Below are 25,668 nucleotides of genomic sequence, written 5' to 3'. Positions count from 1 at the left end.
AAGGCGCACGGAGCGCTGTGACCTTCCCACCGGAGTGGTCCCTATTTTTCTACTTGCATTTTTACGTGCTTTCGAACTGCTAGGTTGGCAGAAGCTGGGACGAGTAACAGGCGCTCGCTCTGTTACGCGGCACTCAGGATTCGACCCGCCAAACTGCCGACCTTCTGTTCGACAAGTTCAGCGTCCTAACCCACTGAGCCACCGCGTCCACTCAGAACACACCATCAAAATCTCTAGCCAGGCTCTATACTACGAACACATTTGTTTTGAGTCACTTAACAGAGGTCTCAGTTAGTGGAATTAAACCAAGGAGACTAAAAGACCCAACCAGTGAAAACCATAGACAAATCAAAATAAAGACACCAATTTGTTTGACACAAACAAATCTCCTTTCTCTGGCTAATGTAAGCTGCTTTTGAACCCAAAAAAGACTATAACAGAATATAGCAGGGTTGCAAGGGACTCTGGGGGTCTTCTAGTACAGCCCCCTGCTCAAGCAGGAGACCCTATGCCATTCCAGACAAGTGGCTATCCAATCGCTTCTTGTGATGGAGCACCCACAACTTCTAAAGGCAAGCCCTTCCGACAGTTAAATATTCTCACCCTTAGGAAATTTTCTTTAGTTCTAGGTTGCTCCTCTTTTTTTGTTAAGTTTCCATCCATTGTTTCTTATCTTGCCTTCTGGTGCTTTGGATAATAACATGACCCCTTCTTCTTTGTGCCAGCCCCTCAAATATTGGGATACTGCTATCATCTCACCTCTAATCCTTCTTTTCTCTAGACTGGCCAGACCCAGCTCCTGCAACTGTTCGTCATGCTTTCACCTCCTGTCCTTTAATCAGCTGAGTTGCCCTTTTCTGCACTTTTTCCAGAGTCCCAACCTTATTTTATTTTTTTATAATAATGGTGATCAAAACTGGACACAGCATTCCAGGTGCACGTAAGAAGTCAAGAGGACATGAAAAGGGAGCAAAAGCAGAAAGAGGCAGAAATGATTGTGGGGATCCTGCAAGCATTGTCCATGCAAGGACCGGTTGCAACTCACTTTTTACAACACCGCGGCAATTTTGAGCGCTCCCTGAGCCAATGGTTGCAAGTTGAGGACTACCTTGTCGTTCCAAACAATGAATTCTTCTCCATCCCCTCGACGTTCTTTCTTCCATTACAATCTGGTCGCTTCTGCTTTCCTCAGCAATTATTGTAATAAGCCTATCGGCCTGGCAGGAGTTCAAAATGTATCTCCAAATTGGTATTGAAAGTGAGTAATTCAATATCTGTGTTATCTAGGGAGGGGGAAGCTGGGAGGGGGGGTGGAAGCTTCATTAAAGGCTTTACTAGAGACTGATCTTCGCTGTCACTGCTATTATTTTTTTCCCCGTCGCCATGCAGAGAGAACCCTGGAGATCTTATTCCAAATGGCAGGTCAATAAATCAGTGCGCCCTATTTTTTTTTCTTCTTATAGGTCATTATGCTTTTTAGGTAGGGTTAGGTTTTTGGCTGGGGACTTCGTGGGGCGGGGAACTGCTATGTTCAGCTTGGCCTAGATCAGGGCGACCTGGGAGTGGAAGACTAGTCTTATTTAGCTATGTGGATCAGATTTAGTGAAGCCCTGTCTAAGTGTCAATGGAAACTCAACCATCCAGGCCAAAAGTATCTAAAAGAGGAGTAAGATCATGGCAAACTTTGGTGCAGTTGCCATGATTTTAACCTTTTTTTTTTTTTTAGATTTCGGTCCACATCCATGAAGCTCTAACTTGGGTGGCCAAGATCATCTTGGTTAAAATCAGGGGCGTCCAATCTTGGCAACTTTTAAGACCTGTGGACTTCAACTCCCAGAATTCCCCAGCCAGCATGGAGAAGGAGAAGGACTGTGGGGTCTTTGGTGCTCTCTGAGCTTGATTGTTTTCTTGCAGACGTTTCATTGCCCAACTAGGTAACATCATCAGAGCTAGAAGGACATGGGTTTTGTGGAGGAGGAGGAGGAGGGGGAGGAGGAGGAGGAGGAGGAGGAGGAGGAGGAGGAGGAGGAGGAGGAGGAGGAGAAGGAGGAGGAGGAGGAGGAGGAGGAGGAGGAGGACGACGACTGTAGGGTCCTTGGTGCTCTCTGAGCTTGGTTGATTTCTTGCAGACGTTTCATTGCCCAACTAGGTAACATCATCAGAGCTAGAAGAACATGGGGTTTGTGGAGGAGGAGGAGGAGGAGGAGGAGGAGGAGAGTGGGGTCCTTGGTGCTCTCTGAGCTTGGTTGTTTTCATGCAGATGTTTCATTATACAAACTAGATATCATCATCAGGGCTACTGTGAAGATCTTAGACAGTGAAAGTTTTACCTAGTTTGGGTAATGAAACATCTGCAAGAAAACAGCCAAGCTCAGAGAGCACCAAGGACCCCTCATATCTTTTCTACTGTTTGTAAACTGCCCAGAGTCACCTTATCTGTGAGAGGGGCAGCATATAAATTTAAGAAATGAATGAATAAAAGCACTCTCTTCTTTGCTCCAAGCAACTTTACACAAAGCAACATCCCAGAGTTGCCACCGCACCGTGAAACTGCACAAAGCCGTAACGGGAAGCTACCATTTTCCTAGGTCCTTTTTCCACAGGGAAAACAGCCCTTCTGTATCCCAGCCTGCTTCGTCTGGCTCCCAAATTGTCACCTCTCTTTCTTTAAAACATACAGATCCGTGTGTGTGTGTGTGTGTGTGTGTGTGTGTGTGTGTTACACTTACAAAATCGCTTTGACAATTGTGGAGAATTGGAGAAATAATATCTTGATCTTCCACAGTACAAGGTGGAGGGGGCCCAATGCTTTTTCACACTGGAACGATAACTAAAGAACCAGCCACCCACTCAAATTATCCTGTCAGGTCTAGAGGACCAAAATGATGGATTGCTGTGGAGTCTAGTGGAGACAGAATATCCTATAAGTCTCCCTGTTCTCCCAAGTCCTCATGAGTTCCATCTAGATGACCTACTTCATGCCAGAAGTGATGAATTTCTCTCCAGTGAACTGAAGCAGCAAACTGACTTGCTTCCAAAGGTCCATTCAAACCTCAAGCAGAAGCTGGAAGAGCAGAAAGAGGCTTCGGCGTACAGGTGACCAATGAAAGAAGCCTCTTTGGATGAGCAGACCACCTGGAAGCTTCTAAATTTAGGAGGGGGTACAGATGGCACTTTGCTCTGTGAATCAATCAGAATAGAGCTGGAAGGGACCTTGGAGGTCTTCTAGTCCAGCTCCCTGCTCAAGCAGGAGAACCTATACCATTTCAGACAAGTGACTGTCCAATCTCTTCTTAAAAACCTCCAGTGATGAAGCATCCGTGACTTCTGAAGGCAAAGCTGTTCCACTGGTTAATTGTTTTCACTGTTAGGAAGTTTCTCCTTAATTCCAGGTTGCTTCTCTCCTTGATTAGTTTCCATCCATTGTTTCTTGTCCTGCCTTCTGGTGCTTTGGAAAATACGTTGACTCTCTCCTCTTTGTGGCAACCTCTCAAATACTGGAATACTGCTGTCATGTCCCCCCTAGTCTTTCTTTTCTCTAGACTAGCCAAACCCAAATCCTGCAACTGTTCTTTGTATGTTTTTGTCTCCAGGCCTTTAATCATCTTCATTGCTCTTCTTTGCACTTTTTCCAAAGTCTCAACATCTTTTTCGTAATGTGGTGACCAAAAATTGGCAGACCAGGTGTGGCCTTACTAGTAAAGGTAAAGGTAAAGTTTCCCCCGCACATGCGTGCTAGTCATTTCCGACTCTAGGGGCCGGTGCTCATCTCCGTTTCAAAGCCGAAGAGCCAGCGCTTGTCCGAGGACGTCTCCGTGGTCATGTGGCCGGCATGACTAGATGCCAAAGGCGCACAGAACGCCGTTACCTTCCCACCGTAGTGGTCCCTATTTTTCTACTTGCATTTTTACGTGCTTTCGAACTGCTAGGTTGGCAGAAGCTGGGACAAGTAACAGGCGCTCACTCTGTTACGCGGCACTTGGGATTCGACCCGCCAAACTGCCGACCTTCTGATCAACAACCTCAGCGTCCTAACTACTTCAGGTGATTTTGATTCTATGCTTCTGGTTATACAACCAAGGATTGTATTAGCTTTTTTGGCTGCTGCCGCATAGACATCTGGGAAGTGAATGTTAAAACTTTTCATGGATAAGTATGGGGTGTCCATAGGGTGTAGTTCCAGGTGGTGCTTTCACTTATACCACTTGACATTTTGGTCATATGCTACGGCTAACCTCAGATAAGATCCTTCTTAGGAATATTTTCAGAAGGACAGACGTGGACAAAGAAGATCAGTGGGTAGACCAGGGCTAGGCAACCTTGGCTCTTTTATGACTCATGGACTTCAACTCCCAGAATTCCTGAGCCAGCTGGATCGGAATCTGTGGTTCCACAGGGGTTCAGAGATTCCTGGAAGTCTGCTCAAACCAAATCAATCTTTATTTGGCCACAGACCAGTAGATAAAACATAAAAGTCACAATTAATCAAGATAAAAAAGGACAAGGACAATTGTTCTAAAATATCTGAAAAGGATGAAGTTAATGCTATGGTGTACTGTACAAACGATAGAAGAGTACTTGGCTGCGATCAAGGAAATGAAATCAGATTGATCTGCTAATAACCATCTTGAGATAAAAGAAATCTGGACAGCCAGGACATTTAGTAAAAAGTAGTAATCATAATTACATAGAACTAGAATTACATAGAATCGTAGGGCTGGAAGGGACCTTGGAGGTCGTCTAGTCCAACCTCCTAACCTTATTTCTGGTGAGTACTACATAGAGAGGGCAATAGGAAACGTGTTCCATCAATTCAATTTTTCCTTCACTGTGTAGTCATAGTCTCTGTTTGAAGGGAAGGGGGGGCGGTATCTTCCTTTACTAATGGCTGTTAGGAGGACATTGAATCTGGATAAGGATGAGGCCCTTCTGAATTCTGGGATCATTATGCGACTGAGGATATCTAGTTGGTTGCCACAAAGAAGAGGGGCTCAACCTATTCTCCAAAGCACCAGAAGGCGAGACAAAAAATAATGGATGGAAAATAATTAAGGAGAAATGTCCCAAAGATGCTTTTTCAAGAGGCAGCTGGATTTTCAAGGAATCAAGGATAAAAGCAACCTAGAACTAAGGAGAAACTTCCTAAAGTGGGAGCAATTAACCAGTGGAACGGCTTTGCCTTCAGAAGCTGTGGGAGCTCCATCACTGAAGGTCTTTAAGAAGAGACTGGACAGCCACTTGTCTGGAATGGTACAGGGTCTCCTGCCTGAGCAGGGGGTTGGACTAGAAGACCTCCAAGGTCCCTTCCAATTCTGTTATTCCCTTATTCTGTATTGGCTGGCCATGAAAACCATAAAGCTGCAATTTGGCTTATATTGGGAGGCTTGACCTTGGAAATCCATTTTCAGGTCAGCAAGGGCAAGAAAAAAAATTCAAATGAGCTTTAGAAGTAGGTTCTTGTGATCAGACCTGACAATGATGCGCAGACTTATTGTTAGCTTTAGTCAGTTAGTAAAATCTACAGGGAAACAAGACAAGAAAGAATTCCTTGGATCTCTACTGCACTTTTTAGAATAGAGTGACATTATTTATTCTTTCTATCCGGGAAAACAACCTCCCTTGCTAGCTACACCAAACACAAAATGCAACTCTTCGAGTTTTACCTCCGAGACATCATCTTACGTCCTTCAAAGATGGCTGCCAGACCACAGAAAACTGCTTTGAGTCCTCAGTGTATTTAGATGTTAGGGTGTAGGTATACACATAGGTTCATTTTTAATGTGTGCCAGCGTGCCCGCAGTAAAAAATGACAATAAACGTTATCTTATCAGACTTTCAAAATACTTCGCCATCTTGACCACCTCCATCCCATCCCTACTGCAAAATGTCACAACTGTCTGATAATTTGCCCATCTTTCTTCCCGCTGCTTGGCTAGACAGTTATGAGCCAATATTTTGCCCTTGAGCAAAAACAGAAAATAGCCATAAATACAGAAATGTGTAGTGGGAGGATGGAATGTGTCTTACATAAAATAGAGATGATCAAAACCAGATAGCTGGCTTGGTGCAATTTAAGGCTAGGTTTAAAGGTCAAGGTAAAGGTTCCCCCGCACACGCGTGCTAGTCGTTTCCGACTCTAGGGGCCGGTGCTCATCTCCGTTTCAAAGCCAAAGAGCCAGCGCTTGTCCGAGGACGTCTCCGTGGTCATGTGGCCGGCATGACTAGATGCCAAAGGCGCACAGAACGCTGTTACCTTCCCACCGGAGTGGTCCCTATTTTTCTACTTGCATTTTGACGTGCTTTCGAACTGCTAGGTTGGCAGAAGCTGGGACAAGTAACAGGCGCTCACTCTGCTACGCGGCACTCGGGATTCGACCCGCCAAACTGCCAACCTTCTGACTGAAAAGCTCAGCGTCCTAACCCACTGAGCCACCGCGTCCCTTTTAGGCTAGGTTTAGAGGGATGTAAATCAGAAATGCAGAAATCTACACCAACCATTTCAATGGGGTAGTGTTCTAGCCTAGCAGTTTACCTTTTTTCATTCATTAAAAAAAAACTGCTTGTCAACAGTTATATCTGTTGCCTCTCCTGGCATGTGGAGCCTCTTTTGATACAATTTGTAAAAGAAATGGTCCAAGAACCGTATTATGATTCTGCTGCAACTGTTCCTCAACCCACTTCAACTCCAAACTTAGTGCATTTGTCCTTCGTAAGAATATCTTTGATCTACATTTCTGCTTTAAAGGAAGAAAGAAAAACAGCATCACAGCTGATACACAATTTCCAGCAATTTGCTTTCTTCTGAGGCTGTTATATGTGATTTTTAAAAAAAAAACAACAAGAAAGACTACGAACCACTGATGCGAGCAGTCATATTGCAGTGAAATGCAATGGAAATGTAACTTATTCATATCACTGGACCAGAAGGTTATTAAACTAGATGGAAGTTCTTGACAGGTTTTATACAGGTAGTAGTCCTCAATTTACGACCACAAATTTCCATTGCTAAGCAAGGTGTTTGTTAAGCGAACCATGCCCAATTTTAGGACCTTTTTGCCACCGTTAAGTAAATCACCACAGTTGTCAAGGGAATCATACAGTTGTTAAGCAAATCCAGCTTCCCCCATTGACTTTGCTTGTCAGAAACTGGCTGGGAAGGTCACAAATGGAGGTCAGGTGCCCCTGGGGTTCTGAAATCATCATAAATATGGACCAGTTGCCAAGCAGCCCAAATTTGATCATGTAACCATGGGGATGAATACAACCACCATATGTCGTTTTTTTTCAATTCCGTTGAAACTTCAAACAGTTGTAAGCAAAAAGATGTTGAGAGTTTGGAAAAAAATTCAGAGAAGAACAACTAAGATGATCAAAGGCCTGGAGACTAAAACATACGAAGAACGGCTGCAGGACTTGGGTTTGGCTAGTCTAAAGAAAAGAAGAAACAAGGAGACATGATAGCAGTGTTCCAGTATCTGAAGGGCTGCCACAAAGAAGAGGGGGTTAAATTATTCTCCAAAGCACCAGAGGGCAGGACAAGAAACAATGATTGGAAACTAATCAAGGACAGAAGCAACCAGGAATTAAGGAGAAACTTTCTGACAGTGAAGACAATCAACCAGTAGAACAGCTTGCCTTCAGAAATCGTGGACACTCCATCACTGGAAATTTTCAAGAAGAGACTGGACAAACACTTGTCTGAGATGGTGCAGATTCTCCTGCTTGAGCAGGGGGGCTGGACTAGAAGACCTCCAAGGTCCCTTCCAATTCTATTCTATTCTATTCTATTCTATTCTATTCTATTCTATTCTATTCTATTCTATTCTATTCTATTTTCTATTCTATTCTATTTTCTATTCTATTCTATTCTATTCTATTCCATTCCATTCCATTCCATTCCATTCCATTCCATTCCATTCCATTCCATTCCATTCTATTCTATTCTATTCTATTCTATTCTATTCTATTCTATTCTATTCAGAACTACCTGTGTTACAACACTGCACTCTGTTGCTCCATTCCCCTTCCTTGGGCTAAAGCAATGATTTTCAAAATGAGCAACTTGAGAGTGTATGGACTTCCTGGCTGGCTGAGAAACTCTGGGCGCTTGAAGTCCGTGCATCTTCAAAGGGCCAAGTTTGAAAACCACCGGGCTAAAGTGCCTTTGGCAACCATCTGCCTAATTACCAAGCAATTATCCCACCAAACCCCTAGTTTAAGGTGTATCTGCGGCAGCCTGCTTGGGATTCAGTTCATTCGTCTTTTTCTACCTTCGTGCCAGCCAAAGCCTTCAGCTCTCCTTTTTTTCCTTCACATTAACGTCAGTGGGATCAAATGCATCTGTGGCATGCCAAAAGCCTCTCTTAAAGGACAGCTCCAACGCTTCAGCCTGGACAACACAAGAGTAGAGTCCACAAAACACTCCCTGAGACCAGCTGCAGGCTAAAAATGGATGCTCTGTCAATATGAAGGAGCAGCCCGATGTCAGCATGATCTGTGTGAGCAAAGCAGCTGCCCCTTGTGCAAGCGTCAAAATAGGTAGAATGGTGCATGGGTAATTTTTGGGTTTTATCCCTCTGGTGTTATGATTAAACTGGGACCTTAAAAGAAGCCCATTGTCTGATGGCATGAACTTGTCTAAATTGACTCCACTGGTTTTAATGGAGTCTCTGTCTGTCTGCCTGACCGTCTGTCTATCTATATCTATCATCTATTTTTCTATATCTATCACCTATTGTCTATCTACATCTATCGTCTATCTACACCTATCTACACCTATCTACATCTATCTATCTATCTATCTATCTATCTATCTATCATCTATCTATATCATCTATCACCTATCTATCATCTATATATTTCTATCTCTATCTATCTCTATCTATCATCCATCATCTATAATCTATCAATCTCTATCATCCATCATCTATCAATCTCTATCATCCATCTCTATCTATCTCTATCTATCTATATCTTAACTCCCTCTCTCTCTCTCTCTCTCTCTCTCTCTCTCTCTCTCTCTCTCTCTCTCTATATATATATATATATATATATATATATATATATATATATATATATATATATATATATATATATATGTCGAGAGCTGCGTAACAGAGTGAGCGCCTGTTACTCATCCCAGCTTCTGCCAACCTAGCAGTTCGAAAGCATGTAAAAATGCAAGTAGAAAAATAGGGACCACTCCGGTGGGAAGGTAACAGCGTTCCGTGCGCCTTTGGCATCCAGTCATGCCGGCCACATGACCACGGAGACGTCCTCAGACAAGCGCTGGCTCTTCGGCTTTGAAACGGAGATGAGCACCGGCCCCTAGAGTCGGAAACAACTAGCACACATGTGCAGGGGAACCTTTACCTTTATATATACCGTATTTTCCAGCGTATAACATGACTTTTCAACCCATGAAAATCTTCTCAAAAGTCAGGGGTCATCTTATACGCCCAGTTGTCTTATACGCCGGAAAATACGGTATGTGTATGTGTGTGTGTGTGTGTGTGTGTGTGTATGTATATAAGATGGGGAGAGATTCACCCTCTAAAGTTGAAATGCTCAGTCAGCACCCCCAAGAGGAGTGAAAAATAAACGGACTCTAAAGTTGGGGCAGAATGCCCTTCCAATCGTTGACCTTCAGCTTCTCTAAAACTGGGAAATAAAGGGGGCAAAGGATCCCGCTATTGCCTCCCTGGAGAAAAGCGCATCTGCAAGCTTTCCTTTATGGAAGTTTGCTTCATCAGCTCTTCCCCCAGAAAGGCAGAGGACTAATGGCCTGACTCCCAGGGGGATCTTTCCCCCCTCAGCCGTCAGAAATAGGCCGGGAGGCTTACACAGATCTGGACACCCTTGGCGAATGTTAAACAACTTTGCTCTGCAGCAGCTCTGCCTTCTTTTGATTGCTATTAGCACAGAGGGCTTTTTAGAAAGCTGGCCTTTTGCAGATCCAGAATTTGTGTGTGCGTGTCAAAAGCACACAGAGAGAAAAAGACAGGGGGAATTTTGGCTGTCATACAGCAATGTGCGTATTCCTGGCTCTTTGTGCAATCTTTAGGATTCGGGGTGCCGGGGGGGGCATGAGAAGTGGAAGGAAGTGATTCCGATGAAGCAAATAACAAATTGCACACAAGGCAGGAAGGGAAAGAGATCAATTTCAGGCTGGAGATGAGGTGTCCCATGGGGCCACCTTGCTTGTCCCAGACCTTGTTAATGAAACTGCCCTGCAATCAATCAATCAATCAATCAATCAATCAATCAAAATCCTGTCCTCGTTTCCTCCTCCCACACCTCTGGCCCTTCTTCCAAAGAGGAAAGAGAATTTACTTTCAGAATTTCTTTCATAGAAGTAAAGGAAAGCTCTCCCTTGGAATTCCTGCACTTGGTCAGGTGATTACGGGGTACACATCTTTTCTCCAGCCGTCTGATCTGGGAATATAATAAATTATCCCCGATTCAGAAGTATCTCCCGGCTGAAAAGTTAAGATGCAGGCAATTTAGTGACCACGGGTATGTAACTTATCCAACGAATTAGTGGATCGGGGAAATGTTGGAGACATAGTATACGTGGACTTCAGTAAGGCAGGGGTCCCCAACCCCTGGGCTGTGGCCCGTTTGGAACCAGGGCATGCAAGCAGCAGGCAGGTGAGGAGGACACACAACTTCACTTGAGTGAGCGGCGGGCTCACACACTTGCGCACTCACCTGCTGCACACATGGAACCATGCCTTCTTCCCCCCCCCCCACCCTTGCCACTGGCCGGCAAAGCCAGAAAAAGTTGGGGACACTGCAGTAAGGCACTTGGACCACAGTCTACTTCTGGCAAGATAGAACAATGTGGGATAGACAGCAGCACCAGCATCCCCATCAGATGGATCTACTGAGCAGCTGCACTCCGCGTGTAGCCAGTCCTCAGTGGAACTACAGCTACCTGGAGGGGAGCATAAAGTGGGGTGCCCCAAAGTTCTGATTTGGGCCCATCTTCATGAATGATCTACATGAAGGTGGAGAAGGAGAACTCATCAAACTTTCAGATGACACTAAGCTGGGGGGGGGGAATAACTAATAAGTACAGATCAGAGACTCAAGGTTCAGAAGAACCTTGGCAGATTTCACCCTATCAGAACGATGCGATTCAGTGGTGAGAGAAGTACCGTCTTGTACTTGGGCAGGAAAAAAATCAGATGCACAGGTGTAGAACAGGTGATACCTGCCTCAACAGGAGCAACTGTCAGAGGGATCTAGGTCTCCTACTGGAAAACCACTGAAGTATGAACCAGCAGTGTTGGTGCAGCAGCCAGCCTAGAAGTCAGGAGAAATGTTCTGACAGTGAGAAGTCTTTACCAATGGGAGAGCTTGCCTCTTAAGAGCTTTGTGTGCTCCACCACTGGAGGTTTTCAAGAACAGACTGGACAAACATTTGACCAGGATGACTTAAGTTCTCCTGCTTTGATCAGAATTAGAAGAGCACTGAAGTCCCTCCCTGCCCTAGGGTTGTGCGTTCTGCATTCTAACTGGAGCCCAGACTACACTTTTTGGTGTGCATGTGCCATATAGGTGGGCACAGCTCCCATCCCAGCCTGGTGGAGAACATCTTGACATTTTTGACCATACCCTGCAGACACTCTTGACATCCAGCAGGGTGGAGGAGAGGGAGGGGAAGCGGGAGAGGAATTGGAGGGAGACAGGGAGAGGGAGAGGGAGGGGGAGAGGAAGAGGAGGGGAAAGTAGAGAAGGAGAGGGGAGAGGGAGCAGGATAGGGAGAGGGGAGAGGAAGAAGAGGGGGAGAGGGAGAGGGGAGGGGAAATAGAGGGAGAGGGGAGGGGAGAGGAAGTGGAGGAGGAAGTGGAGGAGAGGAGGGAGGGAGAGGGAGATGGAGGGGAAGCGGGAGAGGAATTGGAGGGAGACAGGGAGAAGGAGAGGGGAGGGAAAGCAGGAGAGGGAGGGGAGAAGAAGAGGGGAGAGGGAGAGGAAGAAGAGGGGGATAGGGGAGAGGGTGTGGAGGGGAAATGGAGGAGGAGAGGGAGAGGTAGGGGGAGGGGAAGAGGAGGGGAAAGTAGAGAAGGAGAAGGGAGAGGGAGCAGAGGGAGAAGGGAGAGGGGAGAGGGAGCAGGAGAGGAACAGGAAGAGGGGAAGAAGGAGAGGGGAGAGGGAGAGGAAGAAGAGGGGGAGACGGAGAGGGGAGGGGAGAGAGTGTGGAGGGGGAAATGGAGAAGTAGAGGGAGAGGTAGGGGGAGGGGAAGAGGAGGGGAAAGTAGAGAAGGAGAGGGGAGGGGGGATAGGGAGAGGAAGAAGAGGGGGAGAGGGTGTGGAGGGGGAAATGGAGAAGGAGAGGGAGAGGAAGTGGGAGAGGAAGTGGAGGAGGAAGTGGAGAAGGAGAGGGGACAGGAGAGGAACAGGGAGAGGGGGAGAAGGAGAGGGGAAAGGGAGAGGAAGAAGAGGGGGACAGGGGGAGGGGAGGGGAGGGGAGAGGGTGTGGAGGGGGAAATGGAGGAGAGGGAAAGGGGAGTGGAGAGGAAGTGGAGGAGGAAGTGGAGAAGGAGAGGAGAGAGGGAGAGGGAGGGGAAGTGGGAGAGGAATTGGAGGAGGAAGTGGAGAAGGAGAGGAGAGAGGGAGAGGGAGGGGAAGTGGGAGAGGAATTGGTGGGAGACAGGGAGAGGGAGAGGGGAGGGGGAGCAGGAGAGGGAGAGGGGAGGGGGGATAGGGAGAGGAAGAAGAGGGGGAGAGGGTGTGGAGGGGGAAATGGAGAAGGAGAGGGAGAGGAAGTGGGAGAGGAAGTGGAGAAGAAGAGGAGAGGGAGAGGGAACAGGAGAGCAACAGGGAGAGGGGGGGAAGGAGAGGGGAAAGGGAGAGGAAGAAGAGGGGGACAGGGGAGGGGAGGGGAGGGGAGAGGGTGTGGGGGGGGGAAATGGAGGAGAGGGAAAGGGGAGTGGAGAGGAAGTGGAGGAGGAAGTGGAGAAGGAGAGGAGAGAGGGAGAGGGAGGGGAAGTGGGAGAGGAATTGGAGGGAGACAGGGAGAGGGAGAGGGGAGGGGGAGCAGGAGAGGGAGAGGGGAGGGGGGATAGGGAGAGGAAGAAGAGGGGGAGAGGGTGTGGAGGGGGAAATGGAGAAGGAGAGGGAGAGGTAGTGGGAGAGGAAGTGGAGAAGAAGAGGAGAGGGAGAGGGAACAGGAGAGCAACAGGGAGAGGGGGGGAAGGAGAGGGGAAAGGGAGAGGAAGAAGAGGGGGACAGGGGGAGGGGAGGGGAGGGGAGAGGGTGTGGGGGGGGGAAATGGAGGAGAGGGAAAGGGGAGTGGAGAGGAAGTGGAGGAGGAAGTGGAGAAGGAGAGGAGAGAGGGAGAGGGAGGGGAAGTGGGAGAGGAATTGGAGGGAGACAGGGAGAGGGAGAGGGGAGGGGGAGCAGGAGAGGGAGAGGGGAGGGGGGATAGGGAGAGGAAGAAGAGGGGGAGAGGGTGTGGAGGGGGAAATGGAGAAGGAGAGGGAGAGGAAGTGGGAGAGGAAGTGGAGAAGAAGAGGAGAGGGAGAGGGAACAGGAGAGCAACAGGGAGAGGGGGGGAAGGAGAGGGGAAAGGGAGAGGAAGAAGAGGGGGACAGGGGGAGGGGAGGGGAGGGGAGAGGGGTGGGGGGGGGAAATGGAGGAGAGGGAAAGGGGAGTGGAGAGGAAGTGGAGGAGGAAGTGGAGAAGGAGAGGAGAGAGGGAGAGGGAGGGGAAGTGGGAGAGGAATTGGAGGGAGACAGGGAGAGGGAGAGGGGAGGGGGAGCAGGAGAGGGAGAGGGGAGGGGGGATAGGGAGAGGAAGAAGAGGGGGAGAGGGTGTGGAGGGGGAAATGGAGAAGGAGAGGGAGAGGAAGTGGGAGAGGAAGTGGAGAAGAAGAGGAGAGGGAGAGGGAACAGGAGAGCAACAGGGAGAGGGGGGGAAGGAGAGGGGAAAGGGAGAGGAAGAAGAGGGGGACAGGGGGAGGGGAGGGGAGGGGAGAGGGTGTGGGGGGGGGGGAAATGGAGGAGAGGGAAAGGGGAGTGGAGAGGAAGTGGAGGAGGAAGTGGAGAAGGAGAGGAGAGAGGGAGAGGGAGGGGAAGTGGGAGAGGAATTGGAGGGAGACAGGGAGAGGGAGAGGGGAGGGGGAGCAGGAGAGGGAGAGGGGAGGGGGGATAGGGAGAGGAAGAAGAGGGGGAGAGGGTGTGGAGGGGGAAATGGAGAAGGAGAGGGAGAGAGGTAGTGGGAGAGGAAGTGGAGAAGAAGAGGAGAGGGAGAGGGAACAGGAGAGCAACAGGGAGAGGGGGAGAAGGAGAGGGGAGAGGAAGAAGAGGGGGAGAGGGGAGAGGAAGTGGAGAAGGGGAGGAGAGAGGGGGAGCGAGCAGGAGAGGAACAGGGAGAGGGGGGAGAGGGGGAGGGGGAGAAGGAGAGGGGAGAGGGAGAAGAACTGAAATAAATTCTCAAGTTTCTGTGGAATGAGAAAGAAAAACAGAAGCCTCCATTTCAAAGGGAGAAGAAATGACCAACTCAGATGTTGGCAACTGGCAGCAACCGGCTCCGTCTCTCTGACAAAGGCCAACCTCCTGCAGCAAAAAGGAAATTTGCTTATAACAAAACACACACACACACACACACACACACACACACACACACACACTGCCAGATAGCGGCTCCCTTTATAGCACAAAATTAAAACAGTGCAACGCAGTTCTCATCAGCCCAAGACACGCACGGGCGGGGGTCTGTTTAGGAGCGCTTGTCGGAGACAAAGTGCCACTTTAGATCCTTCCAAGCAGGGGCATTTTGCTGAAGCGTCTTCTGATGGAAACGAAGCGCCTTCTTTCCAGCGGCTAGCAAGGCGGAAAGAACAAAGGCCGCCTCCTCTGCAGGGGAGGAAACGTTTCCGGCTTCATTTTTGTTTCTTCCAAACAACGCAGGTATGAGTTCACCCACCTCGATTTGAACCCCTAATTATCCGTTTCTCCTCCCTTTTCCACTTATAGGACTCCTTTTGTTCTTGCGTGTCTTTTTTTTATTTATTTTTTTTAAACCAGGTCAAATGTGGGATGTTCAAACAACCCAACCTCTGTGAACGACGCTCAGTCATCAGATCCCAATAAAACTCAGAACTTGATTATCCTGCTCAGCATCCAGCCGCACCAGTCTTGGCTAAACAGATCCGAGTTCAGATCCGGCTAACGCTTACAGCTAGTCCTCAACTCGCAGCCCATGGGGATGTTGCAATGGACGTGTGTGGAAAAGGGTCACAGGTCACTTTTTTTTAGGGCTGTCGTAACTTTGAATAATTCATAAACAAACTGTTGTAAAGTTGAGGATTTCCTGCGCTGGGGGGTTGAGAAAATCATTTGTGAGTAGTTGGTGGCAAACCACTTTGGGAGCATATATAAACAGAGAAGGCATGTTAGGAGGTTTCTTTGCTGTCTTTTAAACCTGTTTAAACATTTTTTTTCCTGGTTTTAATCCCCTCTGAACGGCGCCTGACCAGTTGAAATGGGAAAGCTAGAAAGCTTTGTATAAATCCTTTATCAACCGCACCCCAAACCACAAAGGACTGCTCAGCCTTAGACTGTTTTCACGGGGGAAAAAATCCCAATCAAGTTAATTGCGGCTTTCTCTTCTGTTTTCATTCTGCAAAATCTCAATTGAAAAAAAAAACCCACTCCATTTCATCCCTCCCAACGTGGTCGGAAAGACCGAAAGAGGAATGACCCTCAAGAGAAGGTGTGCGAGCTCCAGAAGTGTGTTTCATCTGGCCACAAGGCCAATAAGCCACAGAGTAAATTGGTTAATTTACAGTAGATTTGGCTGTGCGTGACTGGAGAGGGAAAGTTTTTGATTTATTAAATTTGGCTAATCAGAGACAGACTGCACTGCTCCAGTTCCCCCAAAATGGTAACGTTATCTTACAATATAATGAAGTTGACAGCATCCCCGGATAATGGCTTATGTACCCTACATGAAGATAAGCTGTTTAGCATTATTTCTTCTTTGGGTAAACAATTTTTTTTTCTTGTTTAGATTTTTGCTCTTGCCTGCATATAAACTGTTTCCCTAGCTGGGAATCCCTCATGTCAACTGGAAGGCAGCAGTAAAGGAAGACCATAAAAGGCCAATCAGGTTGAATGAGAATGACGGGCACCTTGCAAGTAATCCTTGATTTGCAACCAGAAATGGAGCCTGCCTGGAATTTCGGTCATTAAGTTGCTACGGTCATAAGTCGAGATACCACATGATCAGATTTGATTTGACGACCATTTTTATGATGGTCATAAAGCAGGTCACCATGACTGTAGAGATCTCTGGAGCAAAGAAAATAGCCCGGGATGATCAATTTGGAGCACAGAGAAGACCTCTAGAAGGAAGCATGCAGAGAAAGCTGGTCTAGATAAAACAAAAATATAGACATGGTCCAACCTGGCCAAATCCACATACAATGAATGTTTCTTTCAGTCCTATAAGGTTGACCAGATCAAGAAACCAAGGCCATATAAATCTGAAACTATTTTTATTGGAACAAATATAGCAACAGAATTCTGCAAAGTCTTACTGTGCATCCTTCTCCCTCACTTTATTTTTGTGTGAACTAGGAAAAGCGTGTCTGAGACATTTATTCCCATCACTTTCTTGCCCTGGGCTCCATGCTCTTTTATCTGACCATTGCCTTGGTAATGGGTTTTCCTCCTGTGCTTCAAGGCCATTCTGTGTTGCTCTGCTACACACACACACACACACACACACGAATTCTACAGGTATTTATTAACACAAAGACACACACACACCCAAAACAGGTCCTCGGAAAGCAACCCCGTTGTACAAGTTTGGATTCTGAGTTTAGCACGGCAAGAGTCACTGGATAAACCAAGCCCAATGGACACACACAAGGTCCAGGAAAACAATACACAAGTCAAAAGGGTCAGGATACATGGCACAAACACACAAGGCACCGAACTGTTGCTCCAGCAACGCTCAAGTCCTCGGGTGGGATTAAGTAGGAGGCCCTTCAGAAGAAGTGAGGTTGCCTCCTCGCAAATAGTCTAGCCGACCGACATTGTGCCTGTCTCCTCTCTGCCCTACATGTCCTTGAATCGAGAGGAAGTGTGGAGTCCACCACCTCCTCGTCATCACTAACAGGTGGCAGCTGTTTCCAGTCCTCACCTGGAGCCTCCTGGCCAACTCGCTGCAGCTCCGGCTCGCCTCACTCAGCCTATCGTGCATCCGATTGACCCAGCTGAGGCTGCACTGTCAAGCTAGCACTCTCCAACCCCCGATCGGGGCCATCGTTCGGGCCCTGCGCTTTCCCCTGCCGACTTGACTAAGCCCTCTGCATCTAGCTTCTCCTTAGCATACACATGTGTCTGTCTGCATGTGTGTTTGTGTGTGTGTGTGCATATATCTACTATAAACAAGTTTTTATTTCATAATTTCATTATATTTTTTAATTTTTAGTTCTTTCATTATTTTAATCTGGGACTGCCAATTTTTATACACATGTATGGATCAGATGTTTTGTTTGGACCTTGGCTGAACAATCTTGGCAAATGGTCTTGTTTTTCCTAACATGGGTCTCTGACCGCAGGAGAGCTATCATAAGGGTCTGCATTGAGCCGTGCTGGCACAGTGGTCAGAATGCAGTACTGCAAGCTAATTCTGCTGACTGCCAACTGCCAGCAGTCCGGCAGTTCGATTCTCACCAGCTCAAGGTTGTCTCAGCCTTCCATCCTTCTGAGGCCGGTAAAATGAGGACCCGGATTGTTGGAGGAAGATGCTGACTGCGTAAGCCGCTTAGGGAGGGCTGTGAAGCGGTATAAAAATCTAAGCGCTATTGGTATTGCTACATCATCATGGCCCTTCCCAATTCACTGAGAGGGAAACAGTTATGCTGCAGATTGGAAGCCCTTTTGGAAAGCATAAATGGCACCAGCACGTTGCTCAGCTTATTTTAGTAGCATCTCTACAAAGACCAATAAAAATGGGGAATCCAAGTGATAGACAACTATAAAAATTGCCCCAAAGTTTTGTTTTGTTCTTTCTCTCTACGGAAGGAAAGGTGATTTTAAGTCCCTGGTCAATCTCCAGCCCGAATGGCTTTTTTCTTCTTCTTTGCTTTGCTTTGCTTTGCCGCGACATATCTTAATCTAATGGCTAAAACTGTAATACAAAAGCTGACAAACCTCCAATAGAGATAGATCTTAGACAGCTCTTATGTCGGAGCAGAGGCCGTTAGAGAAAGAAAGGAAGGATGACTTACTTTAGTGAGTAGCAGTTGCTCTGCTCCAGGCTGTAAAGGTCTCCATCTACTTCGGCCGTTCTTAGTGTCTCGACGCATCTCCAGCGTTTGCGACCCCAGGTCACGTTCAGCTGCCAAGAGGAGATTCAATGAAGTCATTGTCACAACCAATTCCCAAAATGTCCCCTTGGTGCCCGGGAAGAAAAAAAGCAAGCTATAGATTGGGAGATGAGGCTATTGCTAAAACAAGGCTGAATTCACAACCACGTACTAAATACCAGTCTCAGGTTCACAAAGCCCAATTAAACCATGGCACGATTTATTTTTAAGTTAAACTTGTTTGCCACCCATCTGGCCTCAGGGTGACAATGGGCAGCTTGCAATATTAATCGGGCAGCTTAGTCGACAGAACTCAGCCAAACCAGGGCTCTTGCTATTTGGAATTATAAACCTCTCAATCCCTTTTTAGCCTAATCTAGCCTGACACACAACCTTAGCCTTCATCTCTCCTTGCAGTCACAAAACAGTGATTTAGAAAGCTGCTGATGCTCAGGTTTAAGTCACGTAACACCCTCCAATGAAACCCAAATATTTAATTTTAATTTCAATTAAACATCTCCTGGATGGAAGCTTGCTTGGGGATCTCTTGGTCCCTCTTTGGCTGAAAGCTGTCAGGTTCTGAAGGAGAATACAGGTAACCCCTTAACTTACAATGGTGCATTTAGGGTCCGTTCAGTTACAACGACACTGAAAAAAGTTTATGACCGTTTTTCCTAGTTATGACCTTCGATCGTGTGATCGAAATTCAGAAGCTTGGCAACTGGTTTGCATTTATGATATTTACTGTGTGCCAGGATCACGTGATCCCCTTCTGGACGAGGGGGGACATGATAGCCGTGTTCCAATATCTCAGGGGTTGCCCCAAAGAAGAGGGGGTCCGCCTGTTCTCCCAAGCACCCGAAGGCAGGACAAGAAGCAACGGATGGAAACTAACCAAGGAGAGAAGCAACTTAGAACTAAGGAGGAATTTCCTGACAATTAGAACAATTAATCGGTGGAACAACCTGCCTCCAGAAGTGGTGAATGCTCCAACAATGGAAGTTTTTAAAAAGAGACTGGATAGCCATTTGTCTGAAGTGGTATAGGGTTTCCTGCCTGAGCGGGGGGTTGGACTAGATGTCCTCCAACGTCCCTTCCAATTATTATTATTATTATTATTATTATTATTATTATTATTATTATTATTATTATTATTATTATTATTATTGTTTGCTATTGCTATTGCTTATTTGACAAGCAAAGTCAGTGGGGAAGCCAGATTCACTTAACAACCAGGCTATTAACTTATCATCCTGCAGTGATTCGCTCAACAACCGTGGCAAGGGAAGTCATAAAATGGGCCAAAACTCACTTATTTATTTATTTATTTATTTATTTTATTACATTTCTATACCGCCCTTTCCCGGAGGACTCAGGGCGGTTTACAGGGTAATTAAAAACCAAAAATACAAAAGTTAAAAACCAAGTTTAAAAAACATTAAATTTATCCCTGTATAAATAAAACCCCAATTAAAATAAATTAATCCTCAGCCTGGGCCAGAGAGCTCGAAGAGCCAGGTCTTCAGGTCCCGGCGGAATGAACGGAGGTCGGGGGCAGTCCTCAGCTCCACGGGCAGCTGGTTCCAGAGGGCAGGCGCACCCACAGAGAAGGCCCTATCCCTGGGTGTCGTCCGCCGGCAATCTTTTACCGGTGGCACCCTGAGAAGACCCTCCCTGTGGGAGCGCACTGGACGAAGGGAACTTGATGCCGGCAGCAGGTGTTCCCTCAGATAATCCGGACCCAAGCCATTTAGGACTTTATAGGTCATCACCAGCACCTTGAATCTCACCCGGAGGGCAACCGGAAGCCAATGCAGCTCGCAGAGTAGAGGTGTTACATGGGAGTATCGGGAGACCCCCATCACAACTAGCGCGGCTGCATTCTGCACCAGTTGAAGCCTCCAAGTGGTCCTCAAGGGCAGCCCCATGTAGAGAGCGTTGCAGTAGTCCAAACGGGAGGTCACGAGCGCATGAGTGACTGTGCGTAGGGCATCTCGGTCCAGGTAGGGTCGCAACTTAACAAATGTCTCACTTAACAACATAAAATTGCAGCTCAATTTTGGCCGTAAGTTGAGGACTATTTGTAGTGGAGCCCACCAGGAAGGACAGTAGAGCAACAAGGCTATTATGCTCATTGGTGAATCCCAGAACCCATCATCCGCGTCTAGCCCAAGGGGACCGGCTCTGCTCATCCATCCGGAGGAAAAGCAGCTGGCTCCAGACTGCAGGAGTTCCGTTCTCAGGCTCACACGGATCGCCCAAGACGGGAGCCCTGGTTTTATTTACTAATTTAATTTATAAGTCAAATGGCAGTTAATGGGCAGCAAATTCAGTGGAACACATAAAACAGATTAATATGTTCAGCTGGAGAGAACTGACGGCCTTGTTAGCTCAAGCAGAAAACAGCTGGATGGAAGAGAAATGGATCCCCACCCAGGCTTTGCTTCCTTTTGTGCCCCCAAACCAGAAAAACGACCCATCTACTAGCAGGACTATTATTATTAGGCTTGGTTGCAGAGTCAGCCAGATGTTTAGAATGCATCTGGCATTTGTGTCCACCTACTGAATCCTTCCCAAGGGCCTGGGATAGGCAGATGATGTTGTTTAATAATATTAGAGGTAGTGTCAAAATTAGCGCAATGATCTTATTACTTAACCGATCTTGTTTGTATCTATTCAACCATCCATTCATCTATATCTGTCTATCTCCCTCATCTCCCTCATCTCCATCTCTCCTCCCTTTCCCTCCCTCTCTCCCTCTCTCTCCCTCTCTCTCCCTCTCTCTCTCTCTCTCTCTCTCTCTCTCTCTCTCTCTCTCTCTCTCTCACACACACACACACACACACACACACACACACGCACACACACACAGAGTGTCCTGCTTTCTAAGACAGCACTACACCAAGTTGGCTTTCTACTAACTGGACTCTAAGTTCTGATCATCCTTGAGAAACTGTCCCCATTTCATCATACTTTAAATTTCCATTCCAGAACAAGACGGCTCCAGTGAGGATGAGTAATTGAGTAAGAAGATATTTAAAAAAAAATGGGGAAAAGATATTCTGCATGGCTACTCTTATGGGGAACAGATTCTCTGAAGGATGTTCTACTGACATTTTATGAATCATTTTAGACGACCAGTGCTCTGACTCAGTGCAAATTCACCACAAATTGGGGCGGCAACCTTTCTCCCTGGCAGTCAGAGCAGGACTGCAGACACGAAAGAAAAGCACAGGTACTTCCTCCAGTTACAACCACAACAGAGCCCAAAGCTTATGTTGCTAAGTGAAACATTCGTTGAGGGAGACCTGTCCCATTTTACAACCATTACGCCACAGTTGTTAAGGGAATCACTGCAGTTGTGGTGCTAGTAACACAATTGTTAAAGTGAATCCGGCTTCATCCGTTCACTTTGTTTGTCGGAAGGTCTCAAAAGTGGATCACGCGATTCCCCGGGACACCGCAACCTTCATAAATATGAATCAGTTGCCACGCACCTGGACTTTGATCACAGGATTATGGGGACGCTGCTAAGGTGGTAAGTGTGAAAAACGACCGTGAGTCACTTTTTTCAGGGCCCTTGTAACTTGGAATGGTCACTAAATGAACTGTTGCAAATCGAGGACTATCTGTTCCAGGTGAATTAGAGGAGAACCACACAAAACTTAACCCCCAAATCCCCCAAACAACCTAAGCCAGGGGTGGGCAACCTTGGCTCTTTGATGACTTGTGGACTTCGACTCCCAGAATTCCTGAGCCAGCCACGCTGAGGGGAAAGAGAGAGGTTTTCAAGCTGAGCCATGTTGGCTCAGGAATTCTGGGACTTGAAGTCCACGAGTCATGAAGGGACCATAGTTCCACCATACTGGCTCAGGAATTCTAGGAGTTGAAGTCCACGAGTCATAAAAGAGCCAACGTTGCCTACCCCTGGCCTAGGCCTTAGGCCGCTTTATGACTCGCGGACTTCAACTCCCAGAATTCCTGAAGCAGCCACGCTGAGGGGAAAGGGAGACGTTTCCATGCTGAGCCATGCACAACTCTTAGGAAACTCCGCACCACGGAACTGTCTACCCACCCCATCCTCTTAAGGCAGGGGCCCTCCAACGTGGCCACTTTAAGACTTGTGGACTTCAACTCCCAGAATTCCCCAGCCAGCTGGCTGGGGAATTCTGGGAGTTGAAGTCTACAAGTCTTAAAGTGGCCACGTTGGAGGCCCCCTGCCTTAAGGCAACAGCCGGCTTAGGAGGGTCCATTAAAATGGGACTTACCCCCAGAGCTGACCAAGTGCTTCTGCTTCCATTCCAGCTGATCCAGCCCCATCGGGGTGCTCTTAGAAAGTGGGAGAGAGTGACATCGGTCCAAAAACAGTTTGAATGGAGGAGGAGATACTGGAGACGGGCGGAGAGGGTGAGATCGTGCCTGCGGAAGGGAGAGACGGCAAGTAGTGTCAAGACAAAACGATTGCAAAGTGGTTGGTGTTTCGTTTTTTTGTGTTTCTTTTAACAAAAAAAGGGGGAGGAAGTGCTCCAAAGGCCAAGATATCTTCATTTCACTCATGTACAACGAGAAAGCACGCAGTGTTAAAATGCAATGTGTAACATCTTCCTCAACAGAGGTGGAATTTGCTCACCTACAAAGATACCACGACCTGTTATGCAGATCAAGTGCTTTTTGCTGAAGAAAGGATTGGCCCAAACAAGAAAGTAATGACAATGACCAGGAACACACAATACATTCACCTTTCTTTTCTTTTTATTTTCTTTCTTCCTTCCCTTCCCTTCCTTTCCTTGCCCTTCCTTCCTCTTTCCCTTCCCTCCCTTCCCCTTCCCTTCCCTTCCCTTCCCTTCCCTCCCCTCCCCTCCCCTTCCTTCCTTCCTTCCTTCCTTCCTTCCTTCCTTCCTTCCTTCCTTCCTTCCTTCCTTCCTCTATTTTACCTTATTAGGTTCCAGTCTTTAAGTCAATTGTAGGAGGAGAGTCTTTGGCAGCCTCAAATCAGAAGATTTTAGACCAATACATTTTTTTAAAAAAAAGACATATGATTTTGTAGGCTACAGCACGCTTCAGTAAATGCACCAAACCCTACCCCAAACTGGCCCGTCTATGCAAAGGATGAAGTGAACTATAGCTCACAAAAAATAATGCCTTTTAATGCATTCTGTTAGTTTGAAAAAATGTTGCCAGTCCTCTCTTGATTTTTGACAACCTTTTCAGCAGGAAGGCAGAAGAAACACAAATATGAATCAAAAAGTCAGTTGCTTCACGATAGTTCACCATTCTAGGCTCCTTTCTTCCACTTATTGAATTTGGAGCTTCTGTCAATGCAACCTTGCTGCGCCCATCTCCAAGGAAGCCAATGAACATCAGTATGGAGATGGTTCTGCTATGTTGAATCTTCTCTCTCCACAATTTCCAAGGCATAACCATGTCTTTAAAACAGGGGTCTTCAAACCTGTCCCTTTTATGACTTGTGGACTTCAACTCCCAGAATTCCTCAGCCAGGCACACATGCCTGGCTGAGGAATTCTGGGAGTTGAAGTCCACAAGTCATAAAAGGGCCAGGTTTGAAGACCCCTGCTTTAACCCCTGCTTTCTCCATCTCTCAGAAACACAACAGGAAATACTGCAAGCTTGATGGTTTTCTAGCAGATGATTCATTACCCAACTAGGTAACATCATCAGTGCTATTGTGCTAATAATCAGTGCTAGCATATCTCTAGGACCAAAAAAGCAAAAAAAAGGCAACCCAATTTCTACCAAACGTCAGTGAGGAGCTGTTTCACTAATCCCTCATTTACTTTCGAATGGCTTGATTCCCTAATTCTGCTGAGCTATTGAGCCTGGGAAGTAGAAGAGCTTTTAAGATGAGATTTTGCTGATGGCTTCAGTTGCAACTATACCCTCTTGGGCTATCACCTCCAGCGTTGACTGCTTCGCACTCTGCATCCAGACTTTCTTCTGTCTCTCTCATCAACCCCTCGTCTCTAGGCTCCAAAAGTCACATGGCAACCAGACACTTGCTCCTCTTCAACAACATTTCCCCAAATGGAAAATTGTCAGATTTATCTGCAGCCGATGGCCTTGGGCAACAGCCACAGTGTCAGCAGAAGCAAATGTGATCAGAAGACTAAGGAGCAATCTTGGGTCACCCCCATCTTCAAGGTCCTGGCTCTAGTGGGTTGACCTTCACTGGGATTACAAAACCCAGCTCAAATTATTCATTTTGAGAAACAGTGAACCGGAATGAGTGGAGCACGATGCTTCTTTTAATTTTCCATCCCTCCTGCCGCATTGAGACCATGTCACAATCCTTATCCTCAAGCAAATGCAGCATTTTTTTGATGGGTGAGGAACAGCTTACAGAACATGAAAGAAATGCTATTGCCTGTGGCAACATAATTGGAAATTATTTATTTAGCTATTTCTTTCCTGGGAGGCAAACTTTTTTTTTACAGGACATGTGAGATTGTAGTATAAGCAGTGTTTTGTTTTTTTTTTTTGTAAAAGAAAAAGGTGCCAGAACTCACACATGTCATACAACCCGCCTTGCCTACCCTACAAGGTTCCATTCAAAAAAGGTGCCAGAACTCCGTTCTGAGCGTTCTATGAGAAAAAATGCCCTGAGTATAAGTGTAGTGTGTAGCAAACCATAAAGCCAAGAGGATTGGGCAAGAGGCTCACGTGTTCCTTCATTCAGAAGAGACTGGGGTGAGGGTCAAACAAGTCAAAATGGAAACCACAAACCCACGGTCAAAGTCTTTTACACATTTCTGCCATTTTGAAAGAGGGAATACTCAAAACATATTGTTTTACCCTAAAAGAAGCTTAAAGGGTTTTTTTTTTCCAGAAAATGATAAAGGTCCCACAACAAATGAACTTGCTAGAGGAAATAAAGAGATAACAGCAACCAAGCTTTATGAAGAAACTCAATTAAGAGATTTGTCCCTCCACACTATTTCCCAACACAGAGGCAGGGGGGGAATCAATCAATCAATCAATCAGCTGCTTTCAATGAATGTCAAGAAAGACACCATCCACTATTAGATTAGAAAGGAAGCAACTAGCCATGGATAAAAAGAGACAGCAAACATCTTACTTTGAGTTTAGTGAAAAAAATGCAAAAGATTTTGTCATCTGTTTTGTTCTCTCTCATGGAGGGGAATGATGGTTAGGTAGAAAGTCATAAAAAGTGATCCAACAACTGTTCTATGGACCACAACTGGATGGAACCAGTGGAGGAGCTGGCACCCGGATCTGACAAAAGCTGGGGAGGATGAAAATTGTTGAATAGACTGTGCACGGATACAACAAGATCCAGATACACTTTGATCAAATGGGGCTATCCA

The 25,668-nt window shown here is 46.6% G+C and overlaps 1 protein-coding gene across 1 annotated transcript in view; it reads right to left on the bottom strand.

Annotated features, from left to right (window-relative positions):
• The window catches only part of ARHGEF9 (Cdc42 guanine nucleotide exchange factor 9), a 195,620-nt gene extending 172,956 nt beyond the window's left edge, over nt 1-22,664 (bottom strand). The window contains exons 1-2 of the mRNA XM_083372328.1: nt 22,594-22,664; nt 18,248-18,357 (exon numbers count right to left, since the gene is read on the bottom strand). Of these exons, the coding sequence (XP_083228454.1) occupies nt 18,248-18,357; nt 22,594-22,645 (162 nt within the window). The 5' untranslated portion in view covers nt 22,646-22,664. The remainder of the gene's footprint in view (nt 1-18,247; nt 18,358-22,593) is intronic.
• Nucleotides 22,665-25,668: the final 3,004 nt, after the last annotated feature.

The sequence above is a fragment of the Vipera ursinii genome, assembly GCF_947247035.1.
Source record: "Vipera ursinii genome assembly, chromosome: 12".
Taxonomy (NCBI): Eukaryota; Metazoa; Chordata; class Lepidosauria; order Squamata; family Viperidae; genus Vipera; species Vipera ursinii.
Note: the sequence above shows the minus strand (reverse complement) of the source record. Positions and strands in the feature narration are given on the sequence as shown.